Source organism: Theobroma cacao, chromosome 2 (genome assembly GCF_000208745.1).
Source record: "Theobroma cacao cultivar B97-61/B2 chromosome 2, Criollo_cocoa_genome_V2, whole genome shotgun sequence".
NCBI classification, from domain to species: Eukaryota; Viridiplantae; Streptophyta; class Magnoliopsida; order Malvales; family Malvaceae; genus Theobroma; species Theobroma cacao.
Genome location: NC_030851.1, coordinates 23,922,747 through 23,942,493, shown reverse-complemented (window position 1 = coordinate 23,942,493; position 19,747 = coordinate 23,922,747). Strand labels below are relative to the sequence as shown.

General features: G+C 34.4%; 1 protein-coding gene and 1 long non-coding RNA gene across 3 annotated transcripts; both read right to left on the bottom strand.

Moving 5' to 3' along the window:
• Nucleotides 2,020–3,225, bottom strand: LOC18609156 (auxin-responsive protein IAA32). Of its 2 annotated transcripts, none has more exons than XM_018115153.1 (4): nucleotides 3,017–3,225; nucleotides 2,617–2,868; nucleotides 2,423–2,531; nucleotides 2,020–2,293 (listed from the first exon to the last, which is right to left on the bottom strand). In XM_018115153.1, the coding sequence occupies exons 1-4, from the start codon at nucleotides 3,159–3,161 to the stop codon at nucleotides 2,242–2,244; spliced, it is 558 nt and encodes a 185-aa protein (XP_017970642.1). In that variant the 5' UTR covers nucleotides 3,162–3,225; the 3' UTR covers nucleotides 2,020–2,241. The 2 variants fall into 2 exon arrangements, with proteins under 2 accessions (XP_017970642.1, XP_017970643.1); XM_018115154.1 differs by having other exon boundaries at nucleotides 2,620–2,868.
• On the bottom strand, nucleotides 10,765–12,674 carry LOC108660845. The gene is made up of 3 exons (XR_001926538.1): nucleotides 12,572–12,674; nucleotides 11,853–11,928; nucleotides 10,765–10,984 (listed from the first exon to the last, which is right to left on the bottom strand). It is a non-coding gene; the product is annotated as an uncharacterized LOC108660845 (long non-coding RNA).

The following is a 19,747-nucleotide window of genomic DNA, read 5'->3' as shown; positions in this document are numbered from 1 at the left end:
AGAATTTAATGCTGCGGTGCCAAACTCACTATGTTGAGTTTACAACAATTCCACTTCTTTTGAAGTGATTTTTGACCATGATCTTATCAAAACTAGATGGAATGATGAACATGAAATTTCTCCTTTTATCCTTCTAATGGTCCAAAAGTAACATTGATTAGACTTCTTTAGCTCAAGTTACGCTCAGAACACCACAACATGTTTAGAAACTACTTTAAACCAACTTGCACCATCCATTGCCATTTAAACTCCATGTCCTTGCACACCTTGATCAATAAAAGACTAAATAAGTAGAGGCTAAAATTAGGACTTTTTAACATGAAATTAAACTAAAATTGCTTAAATGAAAATGCTATAACATAATTGAAACTATTATTAAGAAAGCATAAAAATACCTATAATTTTCTTAAAAACTAAAAGACTTAGATCTATTTTAGGTTCCAAATATGTGTAAGATAAATAAAGTTATCACCTTGTCTATATAATCCTTGACATTACCACTGCCATGAAATTCCTCCTTCAAGCAACCCCAAGCATCCTTAGGTGATTCACAAGTCATTATTCTTGTGAAAATAGTATCTAACACAACTGAGTGGATGCAGAAGAGAGCCTTAAATCATTTCACCACTTCCATGTTGTACTGCTTCATCTGTGCCACTGTGGGTTGGGTCTATGTTCTGGTGGCTCACATCCCACCTCCACAACCTCCCATAGATTGAAGGCTCTGAGATTTGCCTTCATCTTCACGATCCAGTTGGCATAACTCTCTCTTATAAACAGAGATAGAGCAACTACATTAAAGCTTGAGGAAGCCATGATTATAGTGCTCTACTTTAAGAAGCCTAAAAATGAAGCTTTACGAAAAAAAATTGTTGGTGATTTTTTGCTTTCTTGGTCCCTTAAGATCCTTCATTAATTAATTACATTACTGATTTTTATACACGATAACAAATAAGGACTAAACATAGTGGCGAACTAAGCCATGTTGCAACTGACTATGTGGTACCACAAACATAATGGCAAAATCTAACACAAACTAGAAATATAGTGGGAAACAAACATTGACACGTTGACACTCAATCAACGTCTCAGAGGAAGATAAAAGACCATGCATTAACTAAAGAATTAAATTGTAAAAGAATAAGAATCAGCTATAGTTAAACTTCAAATGTCCTTCATATGCTCAGCTTATCTTCAAGCTCAACACTGATTATGAAAGCAAATCTGGTGCCAACTCTTAAGCCCTAAATCTTTATCTCAAAGTTCAACACCTTTTCCATGCCACAGGGAGTCTTTGGCTTAGACTAACAATGGCATATAGGTTGTAGTAGTTAATAAAAATTAACTTAAAAAAACATACAATTTCTTTTCTTATTTGAGAAAGTAAATTACATATTTTTGAGTTATTATTAATTTGGAAATAAAAACTAACGCACTCAAAATTTATCCTATATGATAACTTAAATAAATTAACAAGTCAAGCTTAACCTTGGTGATTGTTATCCTCAAGTAAACGAGTTACTGTAGTTTAATGTTTGAATTTCCCTTTCTTTAAACATTGTCAAATACAACTTAAATTTAAATCTGAAACTTGAAGCATATTATGATTTGATTAGAATTTAAGTTAGTAGATAAGTAAAATAAATGGAGGTTGGATGAGAAAAGCATTTGGCAAAATGCAGCATGCTAAGTAGAAAAAGCCAGATTATCATAACCCAAAAAAGCACCCACTCATACGAGGTTGATTTTGCTCCTTATAGTTAATGCTTTCACTTTCAAAGCGTTAGTGGTATTTATATGTCAGGCTTTATGCAATTCCATAAATTTTGGGGAAGCGTTGAGTTTATGAAGTTTAAAGGATGTCATGCATTAGAGAATTCGTTAGATGCTCACATTGCATTAAGCGTTGATCATGGAGTGAACTGACATGTATAGTTATTTACCAACTTTAGCAGAACATACCTAAAGGAAACTGATATTTTTCTAAGCGAAAATTTGATTTACTGCACCATGAAAAGCGGAACAGAACAGCTACTGGGTGGTACAATCTGTAAAAATTATCCAAAAACATGTCAAAGTTCACTGGATAACATTTTCACTTGACATTTTCTCGTTTTCTCTCTTCTAGTTGGTGGTCACTTCTAAATTACAGGAATCCACACAAATTTTAGAAACCATATAAAGGAGGGAGCAGGAGAAATAAATCAGTTGAATGACGATGAACAAGGATAAAGATCAGCTTCATTCATTCTTTCGCGAAATCCTCAGCCGTTTCACAAGTTTCACGAACTCCCTAACAAAATTCAATAAAAGATATATTAGCAGTATGCTCCATATTTCCGCTTTCCACTGGCATTAGTCTGAAAACAAAAAAGAATTGCCAGTTTGTAATAGATTATGGTAGTAATGATAAATAGCTTACTTCCACGGTTCATCGCCAACATTCCTCCAATTTTCCTCCATGCCCTTGTATAACAAGGAAAACTCGGACTCAACTTCAAACAGCCTTAACCCTGATTCGTTTTGCCTCCCTGCAGGCAATAATGTTTACGATGTTGTTAGCAATTTCTAAAACAGAGAATCTCAACCTAACTCCTGAGAATGACTTCTACTAACTACCAAACATTTCTTCTAGTTGACGTGCAAGGCCTGAGTAACCTCCATGATCAAGCATGCAAACTTTGCGACCAACCATAACCCCGTCCATGGTAACCTTGACATAAGCCCGCTTCTCTCTGCTCTGGACCCCCTCTGCCTCATCATCACAATCTTCTGCTACCGGCCTCGAATATCCACTGTTTGAGCTTTTCATCTGTGAGTTAGCCTGGGGCCAACTCATCAGGTCATTGTATCCTTCCAGGCCGGCCACTGACTCAAATTAAAGAGTTCCAGTTAGAACATTGGAACTTTTCAAACAGAACCAAAGAAGTAATCCGTTTATCATACTAATATGAAAAGCAAATATTGACCAAAACAAAGGGGGAAATTAAAAATTAGAAAACCAAGGCAGACGTACTATGTCTAGACGGATGGTAGGCTTCAGGCTGCAAAGTTCTCAGACTAAGACCAAGATCAATAATACCATTGCCTTCCTTGCCTTGATAATAAACTGAGTGGAGAGTCGAAGTGTTTAGAACAAAGCCTGATGCATTTGAATCCATTTGGTTAAGTTGGTTGAGCAACAAAGTCTGAATTGGTAGCAAAAGAACACGTTGATCTGCTGTAACTAGAGGCATCTACATTTATTTATATAATAGTAATATTCTATCCGGTAAGTACATATAACTGAATCTGCATATCAGAAATGAAGCAGAAGTGGGGACCAAACTGAGCAGCTATGGAAGACAGGAAAGGCCTCTCCATAATCAATCATTGCTCTATGCTTATCTTCTTGTGCTAGTCTGCTACCACCAACGTGCAAATGCACAAGGGAGTTAACTAAAAAACAGGAGAACAAGGGATGGCTAAAGTTATCCTAACAAAAGTTTGGTTGGATCCTGCCACCCAATATTGCAACATGGCTCAGATTTTCAAATAGACATCCACTGCTTACCGGAAGTGAGCCAGCAAGCCTGTAGATAATGCGGTATTGGACTACATATACCAACAGGAATATACACGTAATGAATGCTAGTTTTTATAGTTATTAACAATTCAAAGATGTGAAACTTCACTCCTTTTAAAAACTAAAAGAGTAGTACTTACTATCCAAACGATGCAGGAGATTGCCAAATTAAGACCTGTCAATCCATTTGCTATTAGAACATCTTCTTTTAATATTAGGTTTAAGTTAAAGGGACTACTCTGGAAATTAACTTATGATCTTGTTGTTAATTGTAAATATATATATATAGACAACCACTTACTTCTCTGTGTGTTGCAGCCTGCCCATTCCTCTACGGGTGGAAAAGTTTTGTTGTCTCTCCAAGATCTAGACGCATGCCATCAAAGGTAATAATGCTGCGGCGCTTTCGGTTATAAGTATCCTCTCTCAGATAACAGTGCTGCTGCGCTTGAAGGAGACAATAGTCAGAACATCTTCTTCCACTCCCCCTTGCCCGGCAAGGCTGCTTTTCGCCACAGATACAAGACAGAGCAATGCACATTATCAAGGAGACACAGCATGTACTTGGTTACCACCTACTTTTATAATTTACTTTCAACTTTTGTGTAAGCAAAAAGCAAAAGATATTATACAGTAATATTTTTAATAATTAAAATACAAATTAAAGTCCGTAAATATCTTTTTTTTATAATTAGTCTATAAATATCAAAACCCATGATTTAATTTACTTTTATATCAAATAATGACTTTTAGAAGTGTGTTATGTTTTAATTATTTGATCTATTTTTATAGAATATGGTTGAATTTTCTTTAAAAAAAAGATTGAATTTGCTTTTACATTAACTTTTTTCTTTTTCACAACTTTTGAGCAAATGGAAAATCAAGTAATTAAATTAATAGCCAAAGAAAAGTTTACGTTTCATTTAGTGTCACTTTTACAATTTAATTTTTGCTATTTTTTTTATACTGAAAGTTCTCGCAAGCCAGCTACTTTGTTAAAATTTTATTAATTAATAAATAAAAGTACAAGAAATACAATTTAGTTTTTGTTATTATTTGTTATTACTTCCTCAAAATTTAAAAAAAAATGCAAAAAAATTAATATTCTATACGTCAACGATGAGGAATTTTAAAATTTTATAAATAGATTTAAAATGTTGCCACAAGTTCATTTAATTATTTTTAATTTTTTTAATAAATTATGTAGTAAAAGAAAATGGTAAAACTAAGATTATATTTTCTTAAAAAATGAAGAAATGATTAAAATAAATCGATTTAAACATAATTATTGCATATAAAGATAACATCATGTATTTTATTATTCATAAAAATTGAATTTTCTGTCAATAAGACTGTCTCAAAGGCCCTAAATGAAACTTAAAAAAATTTCATGTCCACATTTTACTATTAAATGAATTTCTTCATCTAAATTTATTTTAGTATATCTATTTGTTCGGTTTTTACTAATTTCTTTTATAAGGCTATTTATGTTAACAGTAACTTGATTATAACACCTGATTATTTGGCTTAATCAAAGTTATTTGTCTCACATTCAAGAATAAGGTTTGAATTCCCTTCAAAAAAATATTTGCTTGATTGTTATTATAATTTTTACTTCAACTTTAATTTAATGTTCAAAGTATAGAAAATTAAATATTTCGATTTTTTAAAAAAACTAATTTACTTTAGAAAAAAAAAAACCTTAAAACTCATGCGCACGTTAATTTTTATTTGCTAACTTGCATCGTTCCTAAGGGAAAACCTAGCCCCACCGTTGTCTGCATGGAGGCGGACTCCACTGGGGATCCACTGCCAGCAACTGTGGCCAAGGAGTCGGTGAATAAAGTTAGATAAAAAAGAAGCAAGTCCAGTGAACCGAAATTAACACAGGATGATAATCTAAAATCATCTTATAAAAACATCCTAATGCATGATGACCAATGGCCACCCCCAGATGGTATTGAATCTAAGGAAGAAGGTAAAATACTAGTTAACTCTGATTCGGATGATGACATGTCCGAAATGACGGATGAAGGTCCGTATATAAGTTTAACCAAGGAGGAGAAAAGAAGAATTAGACAACCTTGGAGAAATACTTTTGTTGTCAAGTTGCTTGGTAGAGACATCAATTATATGTACTTGTGTACAGGGTTAAACAACTCTAGTCTTTGGTGGAAGAATTCCAAGCCGTAGATCTAGACAATGGCTTTTATTGCTTTCGGTTCAATAGTAAGTCGAACTACGATTATATTTTATCTGAAAGACCAGGGATTATAGCAGGCCATTACCTGACAATCAGAAAGTGGTCACCGGGGTTTAGATCAGATGAGAAGTCAATAGAATCAATAGCTACTTGGATTCGATTACATGTGATGCCCCTTGAATTCTATGATAAATATGTCTTGGCCAAGATCAACAATAAATTGGGTAGAGTCCTAAAAAATGATCGTAACACGACGCAAGCTATAAGTGGTAGATTCGCACGACTATGTGTGGAGATAGATTTAGATCAACCCTTAGTTCCTAGAGTACGCATTGTTGGATGGTGGCAACGGGTGGAGTATGAGGGGCTAAGACTGTTGTGTTTCCACTGTGGAAGGTTTGGGAATAGTTTCAAAGGTTGCGCAATGAAATCAACAGAACCTGAAGTTGTTTTGGTAGATCAAGTTCCTAAAATGGTAGCTTCAAAAGTAGATCATGAGAATAAAGCTGAATCTTCAAAGTTTGGACCATGGATGGTTGCAAAAAAGATTTATAGGAGAAGGAAACCAAGGTGGATCAAGATTTAAACCCAATGCTCAAGAGCCTAATCAAGGCATTACTTCCTCACCTACGCCTTGATTTAGGTCTCATTTTTATAATCTGGATGAAGTGCAGGATAATCAAGACGAGGAAGAATTTGTTCTTGAGTCTCTGGAAACCCAAGCTCCAGTGCAACCAGTGGTTCATATACGCAAACAAGTGGGAATGATAATGACTCATTGAAGAAAATTTGCTGGCCTCTGTTAGTTTAACTAACAAGAACCCAACCCCATCTTTTGTGAAAAGGAAAAAGATTGCTATTGGGGGAATAAAAATTGCTACATCGAAATCAGTTGAGATGTATAAGAAAGTAGCAATGAATAAGGACAGAAATGAGCTAGCTATTATGGCAACTAAAGATGGTAAAGATGAGAATGCTAATACGACTAAGGGAGCAGTTATGCATAGTCTGCATGTGCTAGCTACAGTACCAAATAAAACCGCCTATTCAACATGTGATATAGGTGGGGACAATGGTAAAGCAAGAGAGAAAAATCCACTTAAAAAAAATGAAGAAAATTTAAATATGATGGATCTTGAATATGTGTCAAATTATGAGATGGGAGCTATAGATGGTAAGATTGATATTATGCAACTTTGATATCTATATAATATGTCTTATTCATCCCATTGTATTAAATTGATGTTATTTCAGTGTGTTTTTTTTTCCTTCATTTACTAGCATTTCATATATGATGAATATGGTGAGTTGGAATGTTAGAAGAGTAGCTTCTCAAAGATGTGCTCGAAATGTCAAGAATTTGATTAGATTGTATAATTTCCATCTACTGATTCTTTTAGGATCGAAAATCTCTGGCCTGAAAGCAGACTAGATTTGTCGTCATATTAGTTTTCCAAATTTCTATCTGTCAAAGCCGATGGTTTCTCAGGGGGAATTTGGCTTTTATGGAAATTAAGGTACTTGCTTCATCTTCCCAGTTAATTCATACAATGATTAACTTTCAGTATAAGCGAATGGCTCATAACGGTTGTTTATGGAAGTCCAGATGTGAAGGAATGGAAAGGATTATGCCAATTTCTCATTTGGGCTAGTACTTTACACAAGTTTCCATGGTTAGTGATGGGGGATTTTAATCAAGTAACATCGCCAAACGAAAAGAAAGGTCGTAGAGGTGTGAATTTGTCTTATTGCAATCAGTTTATAGACTGTATGAGCCACTACAATTTATATGATTTAGGTGCTTCTGGTCCGAAATTTACCTAGTGTAGACATGATGGTTTGGCCTACATACGGGAAAGATTGGATAGAGCAATAGTAAATACAGCCTGGTCTGATGAGTTTCCAAATGATGAGATACTTAATTTACCTCGTACACATTTAGATCATCATCCTATATTAGTTCGTTGTCATGAACTAGACACAAGTAGTCATCTTTCTCGTAATTTTCATTTCGAGATTGCTTGGATGTCACATCCAAATTTTTCAGAATTCATCAAAAATAATCAAAGCCTAGATAGAAGGAATATTATTGCCACTCTGCGTGATTTAGCTAAAGCTTTAGATAAATGGCGATTTGATTCTTTTGGGGACATTTATAAGCGTAAGAAAAGATTATTGGCAAGGATTCAAGGAATACAAAAGCATTTAGGAAAAGGGCCAAATGACTACTTGGAAAATCTGGAAATTTCTTTGGTTGAGGAATTTAATTTAATTTTGATTCAAGAAGAGTTAATGTGGAAACAAAAGGTGAAAACAAATTGCTTAAAGCATGGAGATTGTAATTCAAAATGTTATGATGTTGTGAATAAAGGAAGATAGAGAAGAAAGCGAATTTCTGCCTTTAAACGAGATAATGGTTCTTGGTATAATAATCAGACAAAATTGGAAGAAATGGTTGTTCAGTTTTATAAAGGGTATATGCAGATGATGGTATTGTGGAATCGTTACTTAGAAATCTTCATTGGAGACTCAGTACTGAAGCAATTGATGCGATGTCTAACTAATTGAATATCAACAAGTTAAAGATGCTTTGTTTAGTACGAATCCTAACAAAAGTCCTAGTTTTGATGAATTTTCAGCTAGCTTTTTTCAAAAAAATTGGATGGATATTGGCCCTAACATGGTGAAATTTGTCAAAGGTGTTTTTAACTTGGGTCATTTTCCTACAGATTTAAATCGTACATTAATTACCTTGATACCATAGATTGAAGGATCGGAGAAAATCTCACAATTTCACCCAATTAGCTTGTGCTCTATACCTTTGAAATTGATTAGCAAGGTTTTAGTGGATCAATTATGACCTTATTTGAATGACTTCATTGGAAATACTTAATGTAGCTTTAGCCCAGGTAACAGGCTTCCGATAATATTATTATTGTCCAAGAAGTGATTCATACCATAAGGATCATGAAAAGAAAGGAAGGGGCTATCGCAATCAAAATTGATTTGGAAAAGGCATATGATCGAGTAAAATGGAGCTTTTTAAAGGAAATATTGGAAGAAACTAGCAATCCAAGTACATGGATCAATTTGATTATGTTTATGTTTCAAAGTACCTATTTTTCTATCATTTGGAATGAGGGATACATGGATAATTTCACCCCTACCAGAGGTATTAGACGAGGAGATCCATTATCTCCATATTTATTTGTTCTATGTCTAGAAAAATTGTCCCAATTAATTGCTAACGAAGTACAATTAGGCAATTGGATATTATTACAGTTGGCAAGATCCAGCCCTTGCTTACCCCATGTTTGTTTTGCGGATGACTTAATGTTATTTGGAGTAGCTTCTAAAGAGCAAGTACAAGTTATGATGAAGATTATTGATAGATTTTTTTTGGCATCGAGTCAAAAGGTTAGCCTTGCAAAATCAAGGATGCTTGTGCTATCAAATTTATCTTTTGCAGCAGTGAAAAATCCAAGTCGCATTGTGAAGATATCATTGACCAAAGACTTTGTGAAATATCCTGGCACTCCAATGATACATGGAAGGATAACCCGAGCCACATACTCAGAACTGATCAACAAAACCAATCTAAGACTGGAGAGTTGGAGCAATAAATACTTATCCATGGCCGGACAGATCTCTTTGGTGAAGTTAGTGCTGAGCGCAATGGCGACTTACTTGATGCAAATGACATTTCTTCCTAAACATGTTGTCAAAGGAGATTGATTGCCTAAGCAAAAGTTTCGTTTGGGGCCATTTTATGGCCTATGGAAGATTCATGCTTTAAATTGGAAGCATATTTGTGCACCTAAAGATGAGGGAGGTTTGTAAATCCGTGACACCAGAAAATTGAATTTGGCTATTTTAGCTAAAGTAAGTTGCCAGATATGGACAAATAAAAACTGTTGTGGACCTGTTGAGGAAGAAGTGCCTTAGAAACCAAGATTTTATGACACTAAGAGCAAAATCCTCTGATTCACATATTTGGAAAAGTATCTTGAAAGGGAAAGATGTGCTTTCAAAGGGTGCAAGTATGAAAGTAAACAATGGACAAACTACAAAATTTTGGATTGATGACTGGCTGTAATGTGGACCTTTAATCTCTTTTGCAACAAGGGAGTTATCTTAAGTAAAGGTTGATTTACCAATGGTGAGCTATTGTGGTGAGTATGGTAATTAGGACCTTAAACAACTTAGCTCAACTTTACCACATCTCGTAATCTTGAGTATCATGGCAATTTAATTGATCCAAGCAATACAATTAAGGACACGGGGTTTTGGAAATTGACAAGTGATGGTGAGTTTACTGTTAAATCAGCTTATGAAATACAAGTGGTGGATTCTTTCCCAAAGGCAAGCTACTTGAAATTGGTGTGGTAGCTGACTAGCTCTTGCAGGGTTACACAGCTTATTTGGCGCATATTGCATGAGGCTCTACCTACTTTAGAGTGGCTTTTGAAGCAGCATTTGAGATCGACAGCTTTCTGCTTTCGTTGTGAAGCTCTAACTGAGACCTTGGTGCACGCATTGCGAGATTGTGGTAAGTCAAAACTTCTTTAGTTGCAGCTACATCCAAATATATATAGTAGTGATTTTGTCACGACCCGGTACTCTCTTCGAGCCCGTGACAACCGTCGTGATGTCTCGATAGGCATTCATTACCCGGAATGTCAACCAAAAACTCGCAAGGCTCTTGCATCAATTTTACGTCTCCCATGTGAGCAACAGTTACTAAATAACATGTTTTAAGGGAATATAAACTATTTTTAAATCAAAACCAAACAAAAGTAATTTTTGCCACACAGGGGTATTTTGGTCATTTTCACCCAAAAAGTTTGAAACTGGTGAAAATATAGCATACGATCAAAAAAAATACATTTCTTATCTAAAAATAATTTTAGTAATCTAAATCATCCATTTAAAATAAAATTTTGGCTAATTAAACTAAATAAAAATATTAAATAAAATATTCTATTTTCTTATAAAACAATATTTATAGAACTCTACGTAAATAATTTTTGTAGCGTAAAAGCAAAATAAATGCATACATATAGTGGCACACGCAGCCAGGTATACAAAATATTCTACAATGACATGTCGGCCCCAAAATAATCGCAATTATACAAGACTGTAGACCTTCGATTTCTAAGGATGTAAATCGAAAAGCAACCCTCGACAAAATCGGCTGTCTACAAACTGTCCTTAGCCTGAAATTAGTAAAAAGAAAGGGTGAGTTTTTGCAAACCCAATGAGTAAGCAAAATTCATCTATAACATCTAAAGCCGAGTAAATAGAGACAGTTAAATCATCTCATCATAATATAGTTCATAACATTCAAAACTCATTTTAATTCCTATAAAACAATTACATTTCATCAAACTAATCAACAAGGCTTATGATTCTCTTAAAAACTTGGCTTGTGCCAAAACTCATACTCAGTGACACCTTGGCCCGGGCATCCAACTGAGTCCGCCAAGGATGTTAAAACGACATATACCCATAAAACATGTTTTTACTTTTAAAATATAGCCATTCCTTGGCGTTGGCTGAGTTTCTTCCTCACGTGGTGGTTCGGCGTGAAGTGAACTCTAAACTTATCTTAGGAGATACCCTCCACGCCTCTCATACTAAGGTAAAATATAATAGGGTTTATCGTGCCCCCCTAATAGGCTAGTCCACGAAAACCGCCCACTGCAGTAAGTTAAATACATAACCCACCAAATCAATAAAATTTCAGCAGTATAACATGGCTAATATAGTACTATCCAACCTGTCAATGTAAGACAAAACAATTTATATAATTCACAAAACCACAATTTCAGCCATTCATGCTACCACAATTTCATAAGCCATCAATTCAAGTCATGTATATATATATAATACGAATGTATAACCTCCACTTACTCTATTTCGAAAATCAACATTTAGTTTTAGAATAATTTATAAATCTCATTCATTTAACCAACATTTAAAATGTAAAACATAATAATTTGCAAATTAAGTGCCTTATTCTTTAAAATCTTAAAACAAGTATAAACCACTTTAGATAATTAATATGAACATCTAATTACTCACAATAGCAGGAGTTTGGAGTACTCCTATTCTTGGTCCTCGGGCACAATATCTTTACCCATATCAAAGGGCTCACCACCTATACATAATACAAGACACGTAATTCAATATATTTGTGTCAAACTGTTATAAAACTATTTCAGGCTCTATATGAATGCATGACATTGAATGAAAGTTGTCTGAATAATCACTTAAAGATGGTGTTCTACATGGGTTCAATTATGATCGGATTGAATTGGCATTCGACCTAACTCGCACTATGCCTTGTTTAATTAGCCAAAACATCCAATTCAACTCCAAATATCTTCATTACACTTCCAATATTCCAAATACACCAAAGTACCTCAATGAGCTTAATTGTGACTTAATTCACCGTAACCGAAATTCATTCCGATTTCGATATCCAATACCATAAATCATCAATTCCTAGCTAAATAACATGATTTACAACCAAATCCATCATCAACATGGCCTATGGAAAATTCGGCCAAATGAGGGTTATTGAAGAACATGTGATTTTCTTGCTTGTTTTTCCTTCCAAACATCCCAAAATGACTAAAAACACTAGGATATTATGAAATCTAGCAAAATTCATCACCAAAACTTCTCTCTTTAGATTTGACCAACAAAGGTTCCCTCTTGAAAACTTCAATTTCAGCCATGGAGAATGAAAAAGAATGCATGGGAAAGGTAGATCACAAGCTAAAATTAAAAAATCTTACCTTTACTTGCTTGATTCCTTGAAATCCAACAATTTCTCTTGAATTTTTCCTTCCTAGGGTTTGTTCTTCTCTTTTTCTCTTTGTTCTCTTGCTTGGCCAGCCATAAGAGTGATTTGGGAGGAGTGTGTGCTGGTTTTGTAAAGGGAATTATAAAAGGATTAAAATTTGCCACGTGTCACCATGTAATTGGTCCATGCTTAAAACTTAACAATTAAGCATTTCATTCCCACCACATATAATCTCTCACTTTAAAAAATAATGGGTGAAATTCATGGATTTGACAAGTGTCATAGTGGTATAAAATTTCAACAATTCCAATTATGTCCTCGTAGACACATAAAATGACCATTTTGCCCTTATGTTTGAAAAAATGTCGGAATTAAAATTTTTCACTTCTCCAATTCAAATCATGCCCTAATTAGTCAATCTTGGTCAAAAATTCTATCCAACATTTCAATTTTTCCCTTAGGTGGCAAAATGATCATTTTGCCCCTACGTTACGAAAATTCCCGAATTAACTCCAAATCAATCCTTGAACTCCGAATCACCATATTAAAACATTCTAAGATTCAATAACTCTCATCTTTATTTGGCCTAGTTCGAGGCTTTAATCAACTTAATTGACCACTAGGTACAATACTGACTTTTAACGATTTTTTGATACATTCACTTATGCAAACATTCTATCAAGCACATGAATGACATGACAAGTATATAATAGAGTAGGGCTTGACAGATTTTTTTAATGATGACATAAAACCATGGGTATTAAAGAATTTAGAATGTAAAGATCCTGTGGAAGGTATTCCTTGGGCCATTATTTTTATACATGAAATTTGGTTGCTATGGTTTTGGAGAAATATGAATTTATTTGATAAATCTTTTATTTGGCTTGCCAATGCAAAAAAACAAGTTTGGAAAAAAGCTAAGGAAGCATGGGACACATTGGTAGAGAGAATCACAAACTAAAGCAAGAAGTTTCAATTGCATGTGAGAAACCTAAGAACAGGTTTGTTAAACTGAATGTTGATGGTAGTGCCAAGGGACAACCTGGGCTAGTTGCTTATGGGGGTGTGATCAAGGCTGAGTATGGGAATTGGATAGCAGGATTTTGTTAAAGAATTAATATTAATTTTTCTTTAACAGCTGAGCTATGGGGCATATATCAAGGCTTGACATTGTGTTGGAGTAGAGGTTTGAGGACAATTCATGTGGAAACTGATTCTATGTTAGCCCTACAAAAAATATTTACTCAATCTTCTTTGTTAGATCCGAATGTTCAATACTGAGAGGGATTAAAGAGCCCATTCAACAAAATTGAGATATTACAATTTCTCACGTACATCGTGAAGCTAATCGGTGTACCAATTTGATGGCAACACATACAGAGACATAGAATTGGGTTACATATTTTCAATTACCCATCACATGGTATTTTTTTATTTATTTACAGACAGTCTAGGCATATCATGACTTAGGATGATGTAATAAATTCTTTCGATCTTTGTCATTTATATATATATTTTTTTTTTGAAATTTGATAATATCATTAATATGCCTGTGGACGTCAATGATGGGTTTGGCTATGGATGGCATGCTCAAAATATACAGCAAAAAGAAAATTAAAAACTTTATAACTAAACAACCAAACATGCCTCCACCCATAGATCACCTTGGTGATATTTAACACATAAAAGCACAAAATAAATTATTGTTTAGAAAGTTACCTTGCCATGTAATTTCATAATCACGATGGCACTTTTTGAAGCAATCCCATGAACACCACAAGGAGTAAAAACCCTAGCCAATCAAGTGCTTGGCCTCCAATGGTAGTACACACGATTGCACTTGAACCTTCAACAAAGGAAGGAGTTTTTAACTATACTTTGTGCTAGCAAAGAGGACAACAATTGTCCTTTTCTTCTTTTTCACAATCTTAGCCGAACCTTTCTCAAAAATTGCTTCATAAGCAATTTTCTCTTTCACACAAAGGAAGTGGTGGCAAAGAAAGAAAACGTTTTTCTTTTTCTGACAAAAACTACGTTTTCTTCAATTGTGAAAAACTCTCATATGGAAAAATAGTTAAAAGGTGACTTATATAGTTAGGTTAAAATAACTTCAATTCTGTAATTAAGCCCTCAATATTATAACACATTATAATATTGGGCTTATTGCTTAATTAAACTCTTTTAATTAAGTCCTTGGAAATTAAAATCAAAATTAATTTCCTTTATATTTTGCAATCAAGGCCTTGTAGTTATAACTATTTATAATTATGCCAAAAACTTAATTAAACTCTTTTAATTACGTTTATAGAAATTAATTACCTAGCATGTGATTTAAGTCTAACTTAAATTGTCACTCTCCCAATTTAATTTAAATGCAATCATTGTGTGTGACCCATTAGGTTCCCAACATGTTGGCAATGGAATTGATTAATGACTTAATTGATTAATATAAATTTCAATCAATTAGTTTATAATCAATTCCACAGACCAAGATTGGCATCTAGCAATGTATCATGGCCACACAATTATTGGGAGAGTCAAAGGGTTCTTGGACAACCTTTCAATGTATAGTCTATCAATGTAATTCATTCCCTCATCATATATCCCAGAGATGATAAGAGCTTGGTACAGTGTCTACTCTTATTGACCTTCATATTTGTTCCTGCAATTATAGCATTATCTTTATAGAGAGTTATGAAACCTTTTTCATAATCTCCATGTCACCTTGGCCAAGGACTTCAATAAGCTAATGTTAACCAAGAACTGATAGGATATTTCCTCTAAAACACTTGAGGTGATGATTCCTATATTGACCACTCATTTGCCTTCACATGCTTCATACTATACCCAAAAGCATCCTGTTTTGCCATCCTTGGTTAGGCAGCCATAGAAATGAAATCAAAGCATAGCATTCCACACATAAGACAACCTGGTGTCTCAAGTCTAGAGAGTATTTACACAATTGACATATGAGAAGTGTTGCATAGACACTAGAGTGTATTACCAAATGCATTTCTCATGGCGGGTCATGTTCAGTGAACTTGCTCTCCTAGACAAGCACATATATTCTAGTTTCAAGTATCTTTATACTTCAATTTATGAGATCGATTGCTTACTTCCAAAGTAAGGAACATAGAATATACCAGTCTCTAAGTATCATTGATGTCTAGTGTCAATGATACATTGATCAGGAACATTTTGAGATTATTCTTTGATGCATAGGAATCTCATAATTGTAACCCATTACAGTTTCCTTGCAAGGCATATTAATCTCATGGACTTCATCCAATTAGACTTATAAATTATTATAATTAATGTCTTATTGATGAAGGAAAATCTCTAATCATTCAACATGAATGATACTATTGCATGATTGGAATCAAGCCTTAACCAATCCAAATTGGCTATAGGGCTCATCCCAACAGGCTGTGGGGCTCATCCCAACAATCAACCCATTAGGCTTGGGACTATTTTAGGCTTAAGAGTTTCGATGTGAAGCTTCTTTGCATAAAATCTTTCCCACAAAAATACAATGGTGACCAACTCTGTTACACAAAAAGGCAGATGTCATAGCCTAAAACCCGAGCCAGGAAGGGCACATGGGCCCAATAGGCATAGCCCACCAGGCCCAAGCAAGCCTTTCTATGTGAACCCGTCATTAGTCCATCTATCACTTCTTTTTCTTTAGGATCTAAAACTCGTAATTTCTAATAACAATCTCTTTAAAATTTAAATCGTAAAAACCAAGTACATACAAAGTTCGCAACAAATCTCACAATGTACATTAAACCATCACATATAGACATGCAATAGACCCTTTCCAGCGAAGTGACTTTAGGTGTGGGTGCTATCATTGAGAGTCATAATGAACTTACTGAAAGATGAATAAGAGGAAGCCCTTCGACCTAGGAATCCAACTACCTTCGGACCTGAAAACTAAAATATGAAGTTGAAAAGAATGAGTATAAAACCAGTGAATGAACATAGGAAGGGAATAAGCAAACGATACGAAAGATTTTTTAGAAAACACGATGCACTTGTATTGAAACCAAACAATTTGTATATCATAAACAAAACTCAATGCCATGCTGTTTTTCAAGTCATTTTGAAAACATTTAACAATATCAACTTTCAATAGACAATTCAATCGCATTACATTTTCCAAAAATCTCTACTCTACAGGACAAGTGCACATGCGTGTAAAAATTCATGTATACATTATGTATATGTAAATATATAGATAATTCAAACATACACTAAGGTCATCCCCACGTTAGTCACCACAACTCCGCACATACACCCGCCAACCTCAACTCAGCTCATGTGCACTCCCACACTGCACATGGCATATATCATCATCATGTGCTTTCCCACACTGCACATGGCATATATCATCGGCTTTTGCTCTCCCACACTACACACTATCAGCACCATCATGTGCACTCCCACACCACACACACACAGTTATAATTATCATTCAACATTACATCTCAATGCATGGCACACATAACAACATGTAACAAGAATCTTTGCATAACAATACATCACATGCCACAAATCAATTGGCAATTCAACATAATATTTCAAATACGTAATTCATCACATTATACGTCTAAAAACATAGAAGTATCACTTGTGAAAAAGCTTGTTCCCGTGCATAAATTTCAAAAGAGTTAACCAAGGATATTCTAGCATTTCATTCAACACATATGCATTTGTTCAAAACCTTTTAAATGCAAGTTCACTCATCTTACGATAGCGGGATGCTATATCGCTATTAATTTGGAGGTGTATCTAGCTATTTCTACTTGTCGGTCGCTCGTTATTTCCTCCGGCACGCCACCACAGTTCACTATCTTTATTTTTCCACTTCCTAGCAACAATCCAAATTCACTATCTTTAGTGTATATCATTTCTACTTCTTTTTTTCATTCAATCGTGAATCCTTAGTCAACTAACTTATATCTTGACACATTTTTACCAAAGTTGCCTTTATCCTTTGTGTAAAACCTGACCCTATAAACACATGTCATGACATACATGCATTGAGTAGCATGTTATTACGCTAGAAAAGCACCTAAGAATAGACGAAACCCGATATTGTACCTAACGGTACACTTAAATTGATTTAACCTCGAACTAGTTCAAATAGGAATTGTAGGATTAAATTTAATATTTCATAGTCCAGGAATGACTAAAAATGATTGTTCGGAGTTCGAGGGTTCATTTGGGGTAAAATTGGAAATTTTGATATTCAAGGGTAAAATTGTCATTTTGCCACCTAAGATAATAATTTGATCATTGAGTGAAATTTTTGACCAAGATTAACTATTTGGAGTATAATTTAATGATAGAAAGTGAAAAAGTTTAATTCTGGTGATTTCTGGAGTGTAGGGGCAAAATCATAATTTTACCACCCACGGACAAAATTTGAGATTTTGAGAGAATTTAGATCAAATTTGACAAATTGGAGAATGGTATGAGTATAAGGGATTAAAAATATGTCTATGGGCAATTTTTCAGTTTTTTGGGCAAAAATGTAATTTTTCACTTTTACGAGGGCAAAAGTGTAAAGTTCAAAAATTACTCCACCGAGACTTTGGATAAGTCTGAGAATTTTATCTAAGCTATGGATATGTGAGACAAGTGTATGGTGAAAATTTGGAAACAAATGGATGAAATTTTAAAAATGGACCAATGGGAAAGTGACACGTGGCATTTTTTTAATGAAATAATATTATTTTAATGAAAAAGTCAGCCCATTTAAACCCCATTTTAAGTGCTGGCCGGCCATAAGGAAGAACAAGAGAGGAAATAGAGAGGAAAGGAAGAAAAAAAGAAAAACCAAAGAGAAACAAGAAAATTCAAAGGGAAATTCACGGTTTTCGACCGTTTACACGTCTAACGGTAATATTTTTCGATTTTAGCTTGATTTCTACCTTTCCTATGCCTTTATTTCCATTTAGCATGCTTGAGGAGAGAGATCAAAAAGTGATATCAAGGGCTGGACGAAATTCTAGGGGAGAGAAATTGAAATTTTTAGGCTTTGATTTTTAGTTAAATTGATAGTTTTAGTTAGTTAAATGTGTTTAGAAATTAAATTGGCCAAGAAATCATTAAATTTTCACAATACCCACTCTTGGCTGGATGCTCAATGCTGTACAATGATGATGAATTGATTTTATTCTAAGGAAAATGAAGAGAAAATGATGAAAAACGATTAAACGTGATAGAAAAACAAAGTAGAAAATTAACCGACTTAATGTCCCATTTTTGGCCGAATTTTCCAAGGAAGGGAGTGAGCTGATTTTGTTGTTTTTAGAAGGTTATTGGCTGATATTTAATGGTTAGAAATGTTGGAGAGAGAATGGGATGATTTAGAGCTAAAATGGAGCGCGTTAGCAATTTATCAGGCAAAGTGCCAAAAATAGGTTAATACCGCGTTTAAGCCGTTTTAGGCTATTGCATTTCATACCATGCATTAGTATAGGATTTAAGTTAATTATATAGTGATTTAGCATCAATGTGATGAATTGTGTAAATTTTTGTAATGTGTCTAGGAGGAGAGCCTTCCGGAAAAGGCAAAGAAGTCGTACCCGACGAGTAGTGATCGGGGCGCTTAGAAAGCTTTTAGTTTGTACAAACGGTGAGTAAACTTATTATTATTGTAAATTATCTAGAGTTTATTTTAAATGCCCTTTATGTATTTTATGAAATGAGAACGAGATTAAAACGGGATTTTTGATGTTTTAGGAATAAATGTGACAAATAAAAATATATTGTATTGATTATGAAATTGAGTAATTGGAGGCTACAAATTGACTTGAAAAATATATATTTTCCTAGGAATGGCTTATGAGAAATGAGTATATGTGGCTATATTTTGTGAATGCATTGGGAAATTTATGTAAGTTGTTTTACTATGCAGGCTGGATAAATAAATAAAAGCCACGTTATACTGTCGAAATTTTATTAAAATTGGTGGGTTAGTCACTGCAGTGACGGGTTTCCGTGGACTGCCTATTAGAGGGGCACGGTAAACCCAGTTATATAGTTACTCCGGTTGTAGAGGCGAGGAGGGTAACTCCCGGGGTAGTATTAGAGCTCACTTCACGTCGAACCCCCACGTGAATGTGTAACTCGGCCAACGCCAAGGAACGGCTGGTTT

Bases quoted from the DNA above. Each gene is read 5' to 3' on its own strand.
- LOC18609156 (XM_018115153.1), bottom strand. From the start codon at position 3,161: ATGGATTCAAATGCATCAGGCTTTGTTCTAAACACTTCGACTCTCCAC. The intron at 2,869-3,016 runs GTACGTCTGCCT...AATTTGAGTCAG, and splicing joins CTACCATCCGTCTAGACATA to TGGCCGGCCTGGAAGGATAC. The intron at 2,532-2,616 runs GTTAGTAGAAGT...TATTGCCTGCAG, and splicing joins ACTAGAAGAAATGTTTGGTA to GGAGGCAAAACGAATCAGGG.